We start from the raw sequence: 21,248 nt of genomic DNA on the forward strand, positions 1-21,248 counted from the left end.
TAATTTACTTAACTTTGTTTTGTAGCTAAGCTTAGTTATTCGTTTTAGTCAGTAGGAACTATTGTTGTTTTTGAATTTTCGAAAAAATAAATTAAATTAAATTAAAGAAGATTATAGAGATATAGTTATCACGCCTGAAGAGTTCTGACTTCGTGATGATTGTCATCTTTTCACAAATGGCGTTGATCGATTGCCCTGATATTTTGCACTCATGTCTTCCTGAGATGCTTATTGCAGCTCAGATTCAAAAAACGCTTTGCTTACCCATTACACTGGGGTGTAGTCATCATAGCGGTCAATATTCGTGGTTGGTAACAATTTCTTCGGTATTAAAGGCACCAAGAATCAAACGTATCTGAATATGTACATTAGGATGGTTCTTAAAATAACAAATTAATTATTTGTTCGGTATCGTCCCTGCTAATGGTAACAAAAAGCTATCCAAGACATAAACCGTCGGAGTAAAAACCGTATTGAACAGTGAATAAGAGCGCAGTTTAGAAACATATTCGGAATGGTGCGATGTTAGAAAATAAGAGCAGTAAAAACGGAACATCGAGGTTTTCCTTTAAAAAGAGGACACGTCGTTTTTCTTTTCATAAGAATACATATTTGATAATTCAATTCCATGCGTAACTTATTGACGGACATCGATCAAGTTTTAAAGGAAATGGAATTATAGCGCATATATTTTTGGACCATATTGGGATCACTTCGGAATTGTTTCGTGAGCTTTTCGTGATTACTTTCAGGATCACTTCGGAACTATTTTAATGCAATTTTGAGGCAGTTTCTCCTGCAATATTCTAGGATAATTTCAAGGCTATTATGAGACCATTTATTTCCAGAGTATTTCCGGATCAAAACTTTCAGAAGCACTTCGGGTCTATATTGGGTTGTGTTTTGGGACAACTTCTGAATCAATTGGAGACCGTTTGCATACATTTTGGAATAGTTACAGGATCTTTTCAGAATTACTTCGGGATTATTTCCAGAATTGTTTCGTGATTATTTGGAAACCAATTTGGAATAAGTTCAGGTTCACTTCGGAATTGTTTAACACAACTGTTGTGCCACTATTGCCAATACATTCCGAGAAAGTTACAGGATCATTTCACGATCACTTAGGAATTCTGTCGAAACTATTTCGAAACCAATTTGAAACAAGAAAGACTTCACTTTGGTATTATTGAGGGTGTCAATGTGGACTGTTACAAGATCCCTAAACGACAAACTATGTAACTGTCCCGAAATGAGTTCTTTTGAAACTATTTCGGGAGCCTATTTCAGGATCACTTCGGAACAACTTCTGGATCATTTCAAGACTATTTTGAAACCATAGAAAACTATTACCGGATCTCCTGGACATTATTTAGGGCCTCATTTCGGAACGAATAACGGCTCATTTTGAGCATATTTCCAAATCATCTGGGGCATCTTTGAGTCATGGCAGAAATGCACTCGGAGTATTTGCTGAATCAGTGCCGAGGAGCGACCCCGCTTACTAAAACTTATTCGTCATAAAAAAACATATTTCTAAATTTTTGGTATTGTTTTACCCGGCGGCCGCCAAGACTGGCAGGATACCAAAAAATAAAAGTATCACATGTACGAAGCAGTTTCTAGTACAACTGTCAGTTTGACTTTAAAAAATGTGTGGGAACTACTATTTCCCTGCAAAAATCGTTGGATCATGTGGTCCACTTGAATCATACTGGGGTACTCCATGGATTACTCTGATGTAATGCTGAGCTGGAGTACATGGTGCAGTCCTAGGACATCGCAATGTTAATTGGACTATATTGTTTGTATGAATTGTAGTTAATTTTGAAACACTGCGCATATCGACAACAAGCGCCTCGAACTTCAACATGAATTCTGCGACATAACCAATCCCTTTGCCTCTGCAGCAACATATCAAAATACGGATATTTCACATCATATTGTAACAACGGAACCACCTGTTGTTGAACGGGTACGACGAATAGCTGTTGAAAAACTTAAGGCAGTTAGAGATGACATTAACCTCTTTCTTGAGCTGGGTGCCATAAGACCTTCCAGCAGCAAGTGGGCCAGCCCAATACACATGGTGCCCAAAAAACTGGGAGGTTGGCGTACCACCGGATATTTCTGACGACTCAGTTCGCAAACTGTCCCTGATCGGTATCCTGTGCCTGTTTCGGATGATATATTTCAACGAATCCATGGCAAAAAGATTTTCTCAGATTGACCTTGTTCGCGCGTGTCACAAGATCCCGATGGCTGCAGAGGACATTGAGAAGACAGCGGTCACAACTCCCTTTAGGCTTTTCGAGTCTCTAGGGATGCCTCAAGGACTACGCAACGTCACGCAAACATTTCAACGTCACATGGACAATACTTTGAGAGGTATGAAATTTCTTGGATGTTTCATTGATGATATCATAGTAGCCTCTGAGACTCGTGAGGAGCACATCCAGCACCTAAAACAAATTTTTGTAATTTTGCGTGAATATAATTTCACAATAACCCCGAGCAAATGCCAGTTTGCAAAGGACGAAGTAATATACTTGGGCTATATGATCAATCAGCGGGGTATCAGCCTCCAGTCGAACGTGTCAAGGCAATTCTGGCATATTTTAAACCAGAGACTATTATGGATCTGCGGTGGTTTTTGGGGATGATAAATTATTACCGCAAATGCGTTCCAAATGCCTCTGAGCTTCAAGCACCGCTCAATGTATTCTTGCAAAGAGATAAGAAGAAAGGCAAAAGGAAAGTACCTTGCACAAAAGAGTCGGAGGAAGCTTTCGAAGCTTGCAAGCAGAGCGTACCTGCAGCTACTCGTACAGCATTTCTTTCGGCAACTGCTCCACTCTCGCTCACAACCGCCATAGGCGCATCGTTGGAACAGTTTGAAGATGACAGTGGGATTTTTCTCCAGGAAAATCAGTCCTACCGAGAGCAAATGCACCACGTATGATAGGGATCTGTTAGCAATATTTGCATCCATTAAGTTCTTCCGTCACATATTGGAGGGCGGCAGTTCATAGTCAAGACAGATCACAAGCCTCTTGTCTACGCTTTGGCTCAGAAAGCCAGCAAAGCCTCTCCATGTCAGCTCAATCAATTTTGTTTTATATCCCAATTTGCCACGGAAATCAAATACATCAAAGGCGAAGAAAATACAGTTACCGACGCTCTGTCGAGAATCAAAGCTATCAATATGCCGACTATTTTGAGTGCTGAAAGGATTCAATATGAGCAGCAAAATGATGATGAAGAACTCCAGCAGCTGACTAGCAACAACAATACTTCGTTAAAGCTCCAACGCCTATCTATTGACGGCAAGTTTACCATATATTGCGACATATCATCGGGTATGGTGAGGCCTTTTATTCCCAAAACTTGCGCCGAACAGCTTTTGACACTATTCACGGGCCATCTAATCCGGGCGACCGAATCACGGCACGCACACTCAAACAAAAATATATTTGGCCAAGCCTCAAGAAGGATGCACTGGACTGGTCTCGCAACTGTGTATCTTGTCAGCGATCTAAAATCCAGCGACACAATCGTCTAGCACCAAAAAACATTGTTGTTCCAGAAACCCGATTAAGCCATGTGCATCTCGATCTCATTGAGCTTCCAATGGTTAACCAATTCAAGTACTGCCTTACTATAATTGATAGACTTTCTAGGTGGCCAGTTGCTGTTCCCTTAAAGGACATGACAGCTGCTTCCGTAAGTACTGCGTTTTATTCAAGCTGGATAGCCCAGTTTGGCACACCCCTCACTATTACTACAGATCAGGGTGCCCAATTTAAATCAGCTCTATTCACAACTTTGACGAGAATGATCGGAGCTAATCGTATCAGGACAACATCCTATATCCCACAATCTAATGGCCTTGTAGAAAGGTGGCATAGAACACTTAAGGCAGCGCTGATGTGCAACTATCATGCTCCATGGCCGGAAGTTTTGCTCACAGTTCTCCGTGGTCTTCGCACATGCACCGTAGACTTGGTTTACGGCACTGCATTGCGCCTCCCTGGCGAGTTTTTCATCTCAGAAGACACGCCAGTGGACCCTCATGTTTTTATTCAGAAGTTTTGAGCACACGTCAGAAGTTCAAGGCCCACTCCAACAGCTCATCACACAAAATATAAAATGTTCGTTCTAAAAGATTTATACACATGTTCGCATGTATGTATTTCTCCGAATTTACGCATAGGTGACTACGTTTTCAAAATAAATGTTGATGGTGTTGAAAATCAGTGTCAGTTAGCAGACTTAAACCAGCATACTTCGCCAAAAAAGATCAACAGCTTGACAGTCAATCAAACCCTCTGCAAACTTCCAAGCCCAAAGATCAGCAACAGTTTCAAACAGTCGACCAGACAGGGACATCGGGATTCCAATCTGCAGCGCCTATCACAGACAAGTTGTCATCTTCGCATACCAATCAAGACAAAAGAGTTATGTTCCCTTCGCAACTTGCGATGGTCTCTAAGGGGGGAGTGGTTGTGGCAACTCCGCCACCAGCATCAAACATGTTGCAGAGCAACACAAAAAGCAATCGAACAATTCCACCGTGACCTGTCAAAATAGAAGGAAGCAAACAATAATTCCAGGAACTGACTTTTAGCCACACGTGTGGCACTTTTTCATTTTTACAAATTAAAATTACTTTGCTACTACCCTCAATAGGGTAGGCACCTTGTCGTTGGTGTTCGGTTCTTTCGCCGTATACAATACTGGGCCGCTGAGCACGCCTTGTCGGGATGAACGACTCATTACCTAATTGTGATAAGGACGATGACAAGAGGACGACTGAGTCCAAGCCAAGGACGACAAATACGCATTAAGCAATGCGTCGGACTCGGGGAGCGAGAGTAGTGCAGATTCAATGAACTCCGTGTTGGAGAAGCACACAAATTAAAACGGAGTAGAAGAGTGGAGAGGGGTACGGAGCAGAGGAAGTAAAAGAGGTCTCTCGCAGTACCGTGCAGCACTAAGAATTGTAAAACGCTTGGGAGCAGTGGTCGACCCAACAGAAGTGGAGATGAGCGCTTGGATTGGGCCCATGGGGCGGTGGAAGTAGGTCGAAGGCATTTCAAAAGGTTTGCTGCGAGAAACCCTCGGTTCTGCAAACGGTACGAGGAGTAAGAAGCGTCGAATGGCAGAAAGAAGAGGCAACGTTTGGCGAAAGGCGAGAAGCCTGTTTTCAAGAGGCAGAAAAGACCCAGTCCCAAAGCCACGAGGCAGGGCAGTCGCATAGACAAGACAAGTAGGCCCAAAGCTGTAAGACAGATGGGCCCCAATAGCGAGGTAGCAACTACCATGAAAGCTGTGAGTCAGAGGGAATTTCCAACTACGGAGGTAGGAGATAAGCCAAAGCGAGATAACGCTAAGACTCCAGCTTTCTTGGAGGTGCGAAAGGGAAATAACACTAAGACTCCGGCTTTTCCCGAGAAGATGAGTGATGTGGCAAAGCAGTCATTGACTGTACGCTGGTTGATCGTAGCAGTCCTTTTGGATAGATGACTACTGAAAGGTGGAGATCTGTAGAAAAGGAGCTTATTAGCTTAATGCTTAAGATGATGCGGGAACAAACAAGTAAGCCCCTTCCAACCTTTGATTCGGGGGAAGGTATAAAGGTGTGTAGATTATAGCGTGCGACAACATCACGAGCTTGCGGTGGCTGGAGGAAGTGGTTCCAAACCTCCAAAGGCAAGGAGCGAACGCGCGGTTTGAGGTGGTGGATAAAGCGCAACCAAAAGTTAAGGCATGGATACCATGCGTGATGAAATCGGATGATACACTGCGACTTCTGCGGAATCAGAATCCGAACATACCGACAAAGGATTGGAAGGTACTTACTGTGTCTCGGCCTATGGAAGAAGGTCAGTTCTACATCTTCCAAATAAAAAAACAGGTGGAGGATATATTGTACACGCAGCTTGGCAAAATATGTTTTGGTACAGGCAAAATTTACATGCGACACGGGAAAAGAAGTCCCGAGGATAAAAATCCTAACACGCTAGAGGTGGGCGAAGTCGAAAATGACCTCAAAAGCCTAAGAGAAAAAGGACAGGTGGAGGTAGCCGACGTCACCACGAAGGTGTTAGAAGAGGACCAACCGCCAAATGGTGCTGTGACTCGCACAGAGGAACACCCGGCACAACAGCTACGAGAGGCTGAAGGGGGCCTCGAATAATCTAAACCAAAAGGGAAACGGGTGGACGACGACATCACGACGAAGGTGCTGGAGGAGGAAAACAGCCCACTGCGAGTCCTACAAATAACCTCCAACACAGTAAATTGGCGTCGAGCGAACTCCTCCTAACCCTTGAGGAGGGTTCATTTAACGTGGCGCTGATCCAGGAGCCGTGACTCTCTTCGGTAGGAAAGGTATCTGGACTTAGCGCGCGCGGGTTTGGCGTTTACTACGCGCAAACAGAAGCACGGGTGCGAGCTGTAGTAATGGTGAGGAAACAGCTGCATTCATATATGCTGCCTAATTACACTACTGAGGACCCCATATGCATTTATCCTGGCATCCTGTTACATAGCCCATCCTGCTGAGGTTCCATCGATGGAGCGCAAAAGGCTTGTACAGGAGGAAGGGCGCAAAGGGCGGTTGGTCATAGGCGCAGATGCAAATGCCCACCAAAATGCGTGGAGAGGGGCAGATACCAACGGGAGAGGCGAATCTATATATTGTTACATCCTGCAAACAAATTTGCAGATAGCCAACAGGGGAAATGTCCCTACATACATTGGCCCAACACCCAGCAATGTTTTGGATATTACATTGAGGTCCGAGCTTGATATATCAAGGTATGATTGGACGGTTCTTGATAGACCATCCTTCTCCGACCATGCGTATATCAGCTTCAGCATCCCCCTAAAGAGGGTATAGCAGGGAGGAACCTTTAGAAACCCTAGGCCAACGAACTGGACTAAATTTCAGAAACATATACAAACACAACTGTGACAACCCGTATAACAAAGCTTGCCCTCTAAATTTATAGGAAAAGCAAAGCCGCCATGGTGTAGCAATGAGCTGAGTCTTCTAAGAAAACAGGTAAAATAAATGTTTAAGCTCGCAAAGACCGCGGAAAGCGAAGCTTGTCGGGAGAAATACCGGGATCCACTAAGGATCTACAAGTGTGAAATTTCCAGGGCGAAGAGAATCTCATGGAAAATTATCTGTACGGACATAGAGTGCTCCAGCGAAACAGCATGGTTGAAATAGTCGTAGAAAGGGGAAACATGGTCCAGCGACTAATAAAGAAAGAAAACGGGGAATGGTCACGTAGTAGTGAGGAATCCCTTGAGGTGCTTTTCGACACACATTTCCCATCGGGAGACGGTTTAGAAGAGCCAGCAGACATCACTCACACTTCAATCACGGAGCGGGTACTACCGGCTTGGTGACAGATACCTAGATCGAATAGGCAGTGAAGTCGTTTTCTAATTTTAAATTGCCGGGCCCAGATGGTATATTCCCGGCCATGCTACAAGTTTAAAGGGTGAATAAGGCTGAATCATGTACCGCACTCTTGGAGAACTGCTCTTGTAGCTTTCCTACCAAAGGCGGGAAAGATCGGTCACGTGTATCCCAAAGACTATATATACATTAGCTTAATAAAATTTCTGCTCAAAGCCTTTGAGAGGCTGATTGATGTGTACATAAAGGCCAACGTGGATGATAAGCTGCTCTCCACAACACAGCATGTGTACACCAAAAGCAAGTCGGTAGACACTGCATTGCATAGGATGGTAATAAGCATAGAAAAATCCCTGGAATATAAATAATATGCTCTAGGAGTCTTTTTGGACATTGCCGGGGCTTTCAATAATGTTTCTAAATGGGCGATTATGGATGGTCTTAAATACATTAAAGTACATCCAGCCTTAATCAGATGAATCGACTGCATGTTAAATTGCAGAAAGATTACATCACAATGGGGATTGTACGAGGCCACGAAATCATTGGACAGGGGCACGCCGCAGGGAGGGGTGCTATCACCTCTGCTGTGGACGCTGGTCATCAACCAACTGCTCAGGCGATTGTAATAAGTGGTAAGTGCCTTCCAAAGATTAGATAGTTCTTTGATGGATCGGGCGCTTCGGGATATTCATACCTGGGCATTTAATGTCGGGTTGAAAGTCTATGCGGAAATACGGATATGGTCTTGTTTACAAAGAGGTACAAGGTCCCAAATTGGACCAGGCCTAAGTTAGGAGGGGTGACCTTAGAGGAGAAACCTTGCACAAAATATCTAGGAATCATCCTAGACAGTAAGCTGTCATGCAAGTTGAACGTGGAGGAAGGGGGCGAAGAAGCCTCAACGGCACTTTATGCATGTAAAAGAATGCTGGGGTGTACGTGGCGCCCATCGCCCTCTCTTTCTCATTGGATTTTTACAGCGATTGTAAGCCCTATTCTATACAATGGAGTTCTTGTTTGGAGGAAAGCCAAACAAAAAAGAACATACCTCAAAAAATTAGAGGGGGTATGCAGACTATCGACGCTTAGCATTGCGGGAGGCCTGAAACACAACCCCGACGTCTGCACTGTATTCCACCTGTAGACCTGGTAGCAAAGAACATAGCATTAATAACCGCAACCAGGCTCGGTGCCTCGGGGCAGCTTGAGCGCCGACCATATGGCCATAGTAGTATAGCGTCATCAATCACAAGACGAACAGACTACCTGATTCCCTATCTGCGCTTCAAGGGAGATCTTAAGGCCACAATAGAGGTGGACGGTTGGAGCAAGGGTGCGCAAATGGCGGACAAGGCGATACATGTGTACACTGATGGTTCCAAAGTAGTGGAAGGAGTAGGGGCTGCGGTATACTGTGCTGATTCGGAAATAAGCAGATCCTACAGGCTTCCGGATTACTACAGCGTTTTCCAAGCGCGAATTTTAGCCGTAACCAAAGCAGTAGAAACCCTGGAAGAGAATAGCTTAAGCTGCTACCGTGCTAATTTTTATATTGACAGTCAAGCAGCAATTAAGGCAATAATCTCGCAAAGCACAGCTCCTAAATGCGTGTTAGCGTGTAAGCAGTCTCTGGAGAGAATCGGGACAGGGAGAAGCATACATCTATATTGGGTCCCAGGGCATATGGGAATAGATGGGAACGAAAAAGCGGACGAACTAGCTAAAAAGGGCGCTTCCCTTTTATCTTGCTCCGCAGACGTTCCAATTAGACTGGGCGAGATTAAGCGAAGGCGAGAGGTGCACATGATCGACCAAGCGGGAAAGGCGTGGGTTCAAGCGCGGGGCTGTAAAGTGTCGAAGATTATGTGTAGGGCTTACAACCTTAGACTAACAAAGTTGCTTCTATCATTAAAAAGAGAGGACTGTAGACTCATGACGGGTATTCTGACTGGACACTGCCTTCTGGCGTGACATGCCTTTAAATTAGGCTTGATCAGTAATAGCAGATGTAGGAAGTGCGGGATGGAGGAGGAAACGACCGATCACGTTCTGTGCTCGTGCCCTACACTTGCCAAGCTAAGACTCCAGCTTTTAGGAGTGATACAGCTGCCAGATCTAGAGCAGCTAGTGGCTTAAGTCCTAGGAAGCTTCTAGTATTTGCCAAGAGAACGGAGTTATTTTATAACATAGGTCCTGGTTTTTGATAGGGTTTTTCAGTTTGGTCGTTCAAACAAACTTCTAGTAACAATATGGACTCAATCAGTCTATGTGAGGTCCTCATGGACCGGCCAGTTCAACTTAACCTAACCTAACCTCACCACTGTGAACAATTTGATGAGGGCAAAAGAATTGTGCCATGATATTGGGGATAGGGAAAGGACGGCATCAGATAGGGCTTTACTCCATACTTCAAGTTTGACAACTAATGTTAAAGTATTAAAAAGTTAAGTGTTACTTAGCAATTCGTTTCGCTTTGAAGTCGAAAGATTCATTCTACTAACCTTCAAAAAATGTGTATGCTTGAAGTTTTTGTCAAAGTTGAAGTCTGGCGTAAAGCCACCGTAACATCAATCTAAGACTTAAAAAAGTACAACTTTTTAAAAACCGCACTAAGTCATTTATTTTTAATGTACATATGTATAACTTCATTTATATAGCATATGAACTGGTGTTTTGTTTGTTTTTTGAGTGAATTCAATGCTTATACCTATGTAACACATGATTTTTGTTTTTGTTAAATCAATAAAAACTGCTTTTTGGATCGTTGGTTACTTTTTGGTTATTTTTTTGTTCATCCTTGTGGCAACCGTGTTTGCAATGCGTTGCACTCGCGATTAAGCATGATGATTCGCAAAAATCCAAATGCTCACGAGTGACATACATAGGTAATTCAAATATTTTCAGCTTCAGCTTAATGAACAAACATTTTTCTTTACTCATTTGAATGCAGCTGGAGAAAACTTTCAATAATTTTTATTTATTTTTCACTTTCAAAAATATTTAACTAAAATAGGATTCACGGGTGCGAATCGAGCTCAAGGCCTAACAATAATTGTTTTATCTTATTATTGTTCTGATAAATTTTTTCTTAAATGAAAAAATTGTTTAAATTAGAATAGAAGAACGAAAAAATTTAGACAACTGCCAAAGCTCGTTGTGTTTATTGTTTTGTTTTATTTGTTGTTGTGTGTTTGTCTGGCGACGTTAGAATAATAACCGAACAGATAAACACAATTTCAGACACAATATTTGAGCCTTTAAAACTTGTTTACAAGAAACAAAGTAATCGCACAGGTACAACAGAAAAACGTACATAAACAAATAAACACAAAACAATAAACGCACTAAAGCAACAAACCCACAAAGTAGGTCAAACAACTAGAATTACTGACTTTCACCCATTATAAATTTTACCAAGTAGCGCAACTAACAGCTGATCGGTGAAAATTCGCACATTCACACGCACAGTTCTCGACTCAGTTTCAAAAAAAACTATCGATTATTTAACTCAAATTTTAAAATGAGATAATCCTTACGAATTTATGTATATAGAATATATAAGGCGTTTTTGTTGTTATTAAAACAATAGTTTTATTTATATTAAAGCTTTTATCATTTTTTTTTTAACTTTGAAAAAACTACGAACACCATTCCTTCTTATATGACATTCGACTGTCTAGTCCATTGTGAATAATAACTAAGTGTGATATCTTATCTGTCCAATGCCTGACAGGATGTTCAATATGGCTACTTTTTAGCGTTTTGACAGGGTGTTCAATATGGCGGCGTCAATATTCAGCGGGTGATAGAAAGAGATACAGAATGAGACAGCGATAGTCAAATACAAATCAGGTGATCCAATCACTTTGGAATTTTGACGTCTATGCAGAAGATATCACACTTAGTTATCATTCACAATGGCCTAGTCCACTGCCTTCCACTCTATTCGCAACATAACCTCTATTTAAGCTGCCAAACTGTATAGTAAACAATACTTTCACCTGCCTCAGTAAGTCACACAAATCGATCATGTTCCTACGAACTATAAATACAAGAAAAATGACAACAACAGATCAGAACGAAAATCGACGCTGATGATGGCACAACCGGTTTGTCTCGAAACCAAATTTGACAATGGATGACGGAAAATCATTCCAATATACATCACCCTGTAGGAAAATCAACAAAACAAAATAAGTAAAGTTTTTTAATTTACGAAACCAAGAGGAATTAAATTAAAAAGTTTTATAACAACTTTTGCGGATATTTTTTCACTTGTAGGTGTGCATTCGGCTGGCCAAGTACGAATTTAAAAAGTTGTAAAACACCACTTTTATTTAAACTTACGTTGGAAGGTTCTCGAAACCAAGTAACAATATAAAGACATTTTGGCTTAATTTGCAGCATCAAACATTCATGAGTCATATATTAAAACAAATTTGTATAATTTTTTTATACATCTTTTATTTACGAATGCTCAATTATTGTTTCAATTTTCGCAATAAGTTATGCAAATTGACTCTGAACCATATACGAATTCAACTTGAAAACCATTTGGCAACGACGAAATTTTTACATCGCAATTCTTTTCAACCTCATTTTCTGTATAGACTAAGTCCACATTCATCATAAAGAGAGCCGTCTGGCCGTCTCCTTTTGTAACTTTGTGCACCTTTTTAATTCTGTTGAAGATAATCAAGGAAATAAGACAAATAGTAAATATAAATTATAATTAGTTCATTTGATCTTTAGGTATATTATGCCCTTTAGTATGTATATGAATGATTGAACGTACATTAGGGTAGCTCTAATTTTTGTTATTTTTCGCTAAACCTCTAATCGTAGCTTTCACCAACTCCGACTAACTTTAACAAGCACTTTAAATGTATGAAAGACTATCGAACGATCTCTGTCAACTAGAATGCCTGTAAGCGTTAAGCCGTGATGGTGAAAAAGGTATGAGGTGGGTTTTTTCTAAGGCTGGGGTAACGCTCAGTCAATCCAGAGTCGAGTAGAGGTCCCACAAACCCCTACTGAATAAATACACAATATTTATGTGTTACGAACACACGCACACACGGCTGGCGATATTAGGCGGGTAGCAGCTTTCCGTCGCAAGATGGCGAGGGGGCGGAGCGGCGGCTAACGGTCGTTGGAGTAGAGGGGGTTCGGTAGGGTGGTTGAACGGTCGGGTAACGGACGGACTCGTACGGCGGTACGGAAGCAGCGGCGGTATAGAAGCAGCGGCTTAACGGCGGTAGGATGGCAAACGGCCAACGGTCGTCGTGGCAGCGGCGTGACGGATGCAGCAGCTTAACGGCGGTAGGGCGGCGAACGGTCGGGTAACGGACGGACTCGTACGGCGGTACGGAAGCAGCGGCGGGATAGAAGCAGCGGCTTAACGGCGGTAGGATGGCAAACGGCCAACGGTCGTCGTGGCAGCGGCGTGACGGATGCAGCAGCTTAACGGCGGTAGGGCGGCGAACGGTCGGGTAACGGACGGACTCGTACGGCGGTACGGAAGCAGCGGCGGGATAGAAGCAGCGGCTTAACGGCGGTAGGATGGCAAACGGCCAACGGTCGTCGTGGCAGCGGCGTGACGGATGCAGCAGCTTAACGGCGGTAGGGCGGCGAACGGTCGGGTAACGGACGGACTCGTACGGCGGTACGGAAGCAGCGGCGGGATAGAAGCAGCGGCTTAACGGCGGTGGGATGGCAAACGGCCAACGGTCGTCGTAGCAGCGGCTGAACGGCGGTAGGATGGCAGACGGCCAACTGTCGTCGTAGCAGCGGCGTGACTGATGCAGCGGCTTAACGGCGGTAGGATAGCGAATGGCCGACGGTTAGTGGGACAGCGGCGGCACCAGCAAGGCGGGATGGGCACGGCAGTAGTGTGGCGGACGGCCAACGGTCGGCGTAGCACCGGCGGGATGGAAGCAGAGGCGGCACCAGAGGGGCGACGATGCGACGGCAGCGGCGGTGGGCTACGGCAGTAGTATGGCGGACGGCCAACGGTCGGCGTAGCACCGGCGGGATGGTAGCAGCGGCGGCACCAGAGGGGCGACGATGCGATGGCAGCGGCGGTGGGCTACGGAGCGCGTATCAGGGCCGGGGAGAGAGGGGAAGTAGGCTAGCGATGGTGTTTGCTGGGCAGCGTCGGCTCGTTCCGGGCGGGGTCGGTTGACGGTATCGGATTGGTCGGCAGTCTTCGGCAGAATCGATAGTAGACCGGTCGGTCACCTGGGGAAGAGACTGCGAGGACTCGTTAGTGCTGGTTTCACCGCTGGACACCCCCGCCTCCCTACTTGCACACTAGTAGAAGGTGCGTAAGGGGGCGGGGTTGTACCAGCCGATACACCGTGGGTCGACCCGTGGGCGGAGGGGAAGTGCACCTTAACGGCACAGCGGTAGCCCCTGTGCGCACGCATCGGCTCACGGCCGGAACCAGTGCTGAGAGGAAGGGGTGGAATGGTCATGTGGGCGTCGGGCCGCTCAACGCCTAGGAGGGCGCGGGGGGCAAAGTAGCACAAGGCATCCTCCCCGTCGTCCTTACCTAAGTGAAGGGTGACCCGCGCCATGACGGCGCCCCTGCCACTCAGCCAGCCGAAGCTAAGACTGAAGGGGAGGGTTGTATGGTCATTTAGGCATCGGGCCGCTCAACACCTAGGAGGGCGCGGGGGGCAAAGTAGCACAAGGCATCTTCCCCGTCGTCCTTACCCAAGTGAAGGGTGACCCGCGCCATGACAGCGCCCCTTCCACTCAGCCAGCCTAAGCTAGAACTGAGGGGAAGGGGTTAAATGGCCATGAAGGCGTCGGGCCACACAACACCTAGGAGGGCGCGGAGGGCAAAGTAGCACAAGGCATCCTCCCCGTCGTCCTTACCTAAGTGAAGGGTGACCCGTGCCACGACGGCGCCCCTTCCACTCAGCCAGCTAGCAGGAGGGAAAAGTATGTCTTAAAAAAGACATCCACTCCCGCTGGCTCACCTGCGACGACTGAATTGCAAAAATGCAAATTCGATGTTTATATGGGTGGTGCCGCAAACTGGTTGAGAAGTCAACACACCATTATTGTGATTTTCATTTATTTGCTATTTAGTGGTTGTTGACTATGCTATAAATGAATAAGTACAAGTGGTTGTTGGTTATGCTATAGAAAAGTAAGTACAGGGAGGTTCAGGTAGCTATGCCATAGAAAAATAAGTACAGGGAGGTTCAGGTTTAAGTGAATAAGGAAATACAGGGAGGATTTACGTTATTGTAACGCTACGTTACAAAGGTTTCGATTGATGTTCCTAGGTAGCTATGTATGAAGGTAAAATGTGAGTCAATAATAAGTTTATAAATACCCTGGGTTCTAAAAATGTGGTTATAGCAACACTCATATACCAGCTTATCTATGAAAGAATATTATCCTCTCTAATGTTTACACGATTCTATGGTAGACAGCTATTATCAAGGACAGTTTTTTCAAAATTTATTTTTACCTAGAATTTATTTTATTTATTGATCTTATGACCACTTCAAGTATGTATATATGTAACGGAATCTTTGAGCTTAATTTTCACCAGCTTCGAGAAATTTGATTAATTTAGAACTCTGCACACGTATCAAGGGCCGATGACAATGCAATAGTTTGATGGTGGGGTGTCATAAGCTCAAGAGACGTAAAGTCAATTGACCTTGTGACCACTTGCAACTGAAACTTTGCCCACATATCAAAGATGATGAAGGGGTGCCATAAGCTCAAAGAACATAAAATAAATTGACCTTATGACCACTTCAAATAGCCACAAGTTTAATTGAAACTTTGCGGACGTATCAGGGACCGATGATAATGCAATAATTTGATGGTGAGGTAACATAAGGTCAACTAACCTTGTGATCACTTCAAAGCGGTCGTTGTTGTTGGTTTATTGACGATAACAATGCAATAGTTTGATGGTGGGGTGTCATAAGCTCAAGAGACGTAAAGTCAATTGACCTTGTGACCACTTCCAACTGAAACTTTGCCCACGTATCAAAGATGATGAAGGGGTGCCATAAGCTCAAAGAACATAAAATAAATTGACCTTATGACCAATTCAAATAGCCACAAGTTTAATTGAAACTTTGCGGACGTATCAGGGACCGATGATAATGCAATAATTTTATGGTGAGGTAACATAAGGTCAACTAACCTTGTGATAACTTCAAAGGGGTCGTTGTTGTTGGTTTATTGACGATAACAATGCAATAGTGTGATGGTGGTGTGTCATAAGCTCAAGAGACGTAAAGTCAATTGACCTTGTGACCACTTCCAACTGAAACTTTGCCCACGTATCAAAGATGATGAAGGGGTGCCATAAGCTCAAAAACATAAAATAAATTGACCTTATGACCACTTCAAATAGCCACAAGTTTAATTGAAACTTTGCGGACGTATCAGGGACCGATGATAATGCAATAATTTGATGGTGAGGTAACATAAGGTCAACTAACCGTGTGATCAATTCAAAGGGGTCGTTGTTGTTGGTTTATTGACGATAACAATGCAATAGTTTGATGGTGGGGTGTCATAAGCTCAAGAGACGTAAAGTCAATTGACCTTGTGACCACTTCCGACTGAAACTTTTCCCACGTATCAAAGATGATGAAGGGGTGCCATAAGCTCAAAGGACATAAAATAAATTGACCTTATGACCACTTCAAATAGCCACAAGTTTAATTGAAACTTTGCGGACGTATCAGGGACCGATGATAATGCAATAATTTGATGGTGAGGTAACATAAGGTCAACTAACCTTGTGATCACTTCAAAGGGGTCGTTGTTGTTGGTTTATTAACGATAAAGACACTCCCCGAAGGCTTTGGGAAGTGTTATCGATGTTGAGGGTCCTTTGCACCATTAAGGTACTACCCCGACCATCTCGGGAACGTTTAGTATGACCACATTAAACCTTCTAGGCCATCCCGCCCTACCCACTTCCTAGTTCCATGAGGAAGTTGGGGTCGCCACAGCCTCGCATGCTTAATATGTGTATGATACACTCATATTTGTAACCGGATTCCCCTCGCTTAGGTGAGGTTGACAATTGGGTTGCGGAAACTTTGAAGCTATAAAGCTCAGAATTGTGCTTATCAACCCCTTGAATCCCCTTCAAAGGGGTCCTTCTTTAGAACTTTTTTGGTCCACGTTGGTGTAGGTATGTATGTTTCAATATTTGTGTATAGCAAGTGGCTATTCGTCCGGAAAAAACAGCTTTTTATCGCTCTAAACGAAGTACCATTAGGTAAAACAGCAGAAAAGGAAATTTAAAAAAATGTTTTTGTATTCTATTTTTCGAACGAATAAGGACAACCTTATGTACATATATGAAATGAATATCTTCATTGAGTCTTATATGATAAACAAACTTACTCATAATTTTACTTATTGATTGCGTATTTCCGTAATGATCCTGTAAGTATAGATTCAGCTGCCATATGGGCCGTGGAAACACCACTCCCTGATTCCTACAAAAATTAAATAATAAAGAATGAAATAATAGTTATTAGATAGAGCTGAAGACCGCTAATCCACCAATCTGAAAATGGCACTCTATGTGGTATTTTGCAGAAACTTGTCTTAAAGTCAAATTTTATGGTAAAGAATATTAAAGCTTCAGTAGGCAACCAAATAACACTCATTCTTCTTGAAAAGCAATCTACCCTGTAATAATTGTGGTAATTATTATATTAAAAGCCGTTTGTATTTTATGTGTAATAACATGAGTAGTTTATTTGATGTTATGATGTTGTCACAACGATGGTTGATGCTCAGCTGAGGCGCTCAATATACGATGATGAAATGCCTTGATGGGTGCGTTCTACAACTATACAAATGTGTCAAAGAGCTAGTGCCGACGCCCTGTGGCACGCTTCCCAAGGCACTCGGTTCTATGTAACGGACCGACAGGGGCTTTTTCCCGACCAAGAACTGTCATTTCAGTGTAACCCCATTTAATTTGTTACGTCCCTCCCACAAATTGTCATCCTACCAGCAGCTCCTTGCAGCGGGACTGCTCCATATTCCTTGCTCCGGGAAGGTATCGAACAGGGTCCGCCCCCGGGCCCTGACCCCGGTCCTGAGAAATGGTTTTGCTGCGTATGTCGGAAAAGAATCTTTTTAGGACAGTCATACTCTTGTCAGTGTGTCTCGTGTAAGGGATGGTTGCATCGGACAAGTTGTTCTGAGCTAGATCCCAAAACCAGACGTCCACGTAACTTCTACAAATCTTTGTGGCTCCTTGCTGTTCACGCACAAGGGCGTCGTAGTCTACGCCTCAGTGCCCCCCCCCCCCACTACCTTCCAGCAGCCCCGCTGCTCAGCAAGCCACAACAAGTACCCGGTCCCGCGCATGCCCCACACCGATTTCATGAAGCGGCACAACATCCGCATTACTGCGATTCAAGAGACTAAACTCACAGCAAGATCTGCTCGGTAGACTTGTTCTGGGTATAATGTCCACAGAAAAGATCGCGAGAGCGGAAATGGAGGTGGCCTCGCGTTTATCATACACCCAGGGCCGTAGAGAGAAAATCCGGGCCCGGGACTAAACAATTTACGGACCCCCTATAAAAAAATCCAATAATACATTTGATTAACTTGAATTTTTTGACGTCTCATTCACTAATCATTATTGATGGATTACATCAAAACAAATTTTTCCACATCAACTATATGATTTTTGGACTAATAACTGACAATAAAATTAACACAGAATGTTGTTGTTGTTGTAGCAGTGCTTCGCCCCATCCAATAGGTGCGACCGATCACAAATTGTCATCAATATCCTCTAACGGGATCCAAGGAAACTTGCTGTTTCAACAGGGGTGGACCATAATGTGAGGGGTGTTAGAGGCGTTGGTTCCACATTACAATTAAAGAGTTGATTGGTGTCATGTGGGGACACATTGCAAGCAGGGCATACATTTTGTATGTGGTGGTTGATTCTGGATAGGTAAGAGGTTAACCTGTTACATTATCCAGATCGAAGTTGAGCTAGAGTGACTCGCGTTTCCCTGGGGAGTGTGCGTTCCTTTTCCGCAAGTTTTGAGTACTGGATTCACCGGGCAATTCCTGGCATAAAGGTCCGACGCCTGTTTGTGGAGTTCACTGAGGACCTGCTTGTGCTTTGTTGCTTCATACGGATAAGTTCTCAGGTGCCGTATTTCCTCATAATGCTTACGGAGATGACTCCTTAAGCCCCTGGGTGGTGTTGGCTCATCAATCAGATCTCTGTTGTGATGCCCAGGTTACTGGGTATTCAACAGGAACTGTTTGGTTAGCATCTCATTTCTCTCACTTATGGGGAGTATTCTCGCCTCATTATGTAGATGGTGTTCTGGGGACATAAGAAGACAGCCCGTGGCAGTTCTGAGAGCAGTATTTTGGCAGGCCTGTAGCTTCTTCCAGTGAGTAGTTTTTAGGCATGGCGACCATATAGGGGACGCGTAGCATGCAATCGGCTAGCCAATTGCTTTGTAAGTGGTAATGAGCGTGTCTTTGTTTTTCCCCCCTGTGGCACCACTTGTTTAATCCTTCATGGTTTTGATGTTTCGTTTCTAAATTGCACCGATGCTTACCGACCACCCAGATAATTTGCGGTCCACCTTTTAAGACATCTGGGAAGGGTAGACCCTTTCAGGTCTTGCAGTAACGTGCCATGGTTGACCGTATCAAAAGCTTTTGACAGGTCTAGCGCAACGAGTACTGTTCTATGGTGGCGGTTTTGATTTAAACCGCAATTTATCTGGGTGCTAGTGGCGTTTAGCGCGGTGGTGGTGCTATGGAGTTTTCTAAAGCCATGCTGCTGACAGCCTAGCTGCAAATTGCTTTGAAGTAGGGGAATATTTACGATTTATACTATTTTATTGTAACGGAGATATAAAATTCTCTTTTAACAGCCACATATTGTTTCAAGTAATCTTTTCTAGTTATTTGGTAACATTTTAATACATTTTTGATAAATTAAATGATGATGTATAAATTATTCAATATAGAAAGTTCGGATATCAAAGAGTGGCTTTACTTGCTCTTTTCGCTGCAAAATTTTTTATAATAATATTGTGACGAATATTAGCAACGCTAAGGGATACATCATCTCTAAGCCAATACTAAGCAGTGACTTGTACGCACATCAACAAGTCAATCATTATGTCTACACATATGTACGTATACGCAGCGGAGAGAAAACTCACAAACACATGCATGTATCTTATCTGAGATGCTCACAAAAGTAGGCAATAATTTGTGCAAGTATCACTCACATATACACGCGCATATGAGAAGCTATAAACTTAGTTATAGCTGGTAATTTTATAGCTGGTAACTAACTAGTAAATTCTGGAAATAGAAACGCCTAGAAATATGCCAACGAAACCAAATAGTATAAAAACAGCAACAGTTGAGGGATGACAAGTCAGTTTGATTTAAGCAAGCTATCATTTGCGAAGTATAAGTGTTAATTTCAAGTAGTCTAATAAAGACAATTTTTTTCCATTATTCAATATTGGAGTTATTTATTCAACAGTTTAGTGATTCGAACGTTAGCAGAAGATTTGGAATAAGCGGAATTTCACAAAATTTAACTGTCTTGCCAAAACGGATTCAACACAAAGCGTGGCAAGTCCTGATACTCGCTCTTAAGATAAACACGATCTATAAAAGTTTTTGATTCTTGAAAGGACGCTGAAGGACCGTTCTGCACTAGCTACAGTGTCATGTATAGTGCGAAAGATACATAAGGCAACACAAATGTTGGGAGAAATCGTATACCAATTTTGAACATATGTACATGGCATTTAGCAATTCCAATGGTGACAGACCTTTATCAAAATTTGCTTCGTAAATGTGTTTCAAGTGAATTATTTCGCATTCTAAGCTTTGAGAAATGTCCGACTTGTATTTTTCGCCAAATTTTGCTGCGCTCGCCCAAACCGTAATTTCATACATGTCTTCAAATTTCCACAAAAAGGAAAACGTCTCGCTCAAATATCTCATAGCTGCAAATCGTTCAATAGTGCCAGTGATTACCGAATCAACGATCACCAGGAATCTATTGTTTTTAAAATCAGACTCTGAATCATCCGTAATCACCTCATTTAAATTATCTTCAGAACGTTTTTTGGGTTTTCTCTTTCGAATGTCCGGAAACTTTGGCGAGATTTTCAATTGAATAGCAACTGTTTTGCATTCGCTTAAAATTGTTTCCCTTTGGTTCCTGATTAACTTCAAATCAGCTAATAAGGCATCTAGATGTCGGACTTCAACATCTATGGTGGCGTCTCTAGCTTGGAGGACCACGTTACCTAGATACCAAGATACATTCGAACTTGTTGATGTACTTGAGAATGCCGGTAACATCGCTGTATGGTTGCGCAGTCAAATTTGGCTTTTGGCGGAAAGACTATGAAGAGAGCTCGGTACATTTTTTTTGAGGATGTCCCATCGTTGTGTAGTGCTGCTGAAAATAGTAAAACATTTTTGTAAAACTCCGAAGAAAGTAATTGCAGCCCTACAATATTCTGCAGCATCAACACCACATAAATTGAGACTGTGGGTTTCACAAGGCGAGTAATCAGAATTCGAGTTTTTGTCGATAATGTGACGTAGTGCTCCGTTGTAAGCTTCTTTCATATTGGCGCCGTTATCGTACCCTTCTGCACGACAATCTTTTATTGGGTTTTCATGTTTACCTATGGTATGGCAAATTAGATCAGCGATTTTCTGGCCAGTTTTTTGGTTACAATTCATGAAAGCCAAAAACCGTTCTTGAATTGTAAAATTC

The 21,248-nt window shown here is 43.3% G+C and overlaps 1 protein-coding gene across 2 annotated transcripts in view; it reads right to left on the reverse strand.

Moving 5' to 3' along the window:
• Positions 1-11,876: 11,876 nt before the first annotated feature.
• The window catches only part of LOC137238268 (uncharacterized), a 79,440-nt gene continuing 70,068 nt past the window's right edge, over positions 11,877-21,248 (reverse strand). For both annotated transcript variants that reach the window (XR_010949142.1, XM_067763066.1), the window contains 2 exons: positions 16,838-16,932; positions 11,877-12,120 (listed from right to left, as the gene is read on the reverse strand). Coding sequence is in view for 1 of the 2 variants with exons in the window: in XM_067763066.1 (XP_067619167.1) it covers positions 12,065-12,120; positions 16,838-16,932 (151 nt within the window). In the remaining variant the exon portion in view is untranslated. The remainder of the gene's footprint in view (positions 12,121-16,837; positions 16,933-21,248) is intronic.

The sequence above is a fragment of the Eurosta solidaginis genome, chromosome 1, assembly GCF_040869045.1.
Source record: "Eurosta solidaginis isolate ZX-2024a chromosome 1, ASM4086904v1, whole genome shotgun sequence".
Lineage (NCBI taxonomy): Eukaryota > Metazoa > Arthropoda > Insecta > Diptera > Tephritidae > Eurosta > Eurosta solidaginis.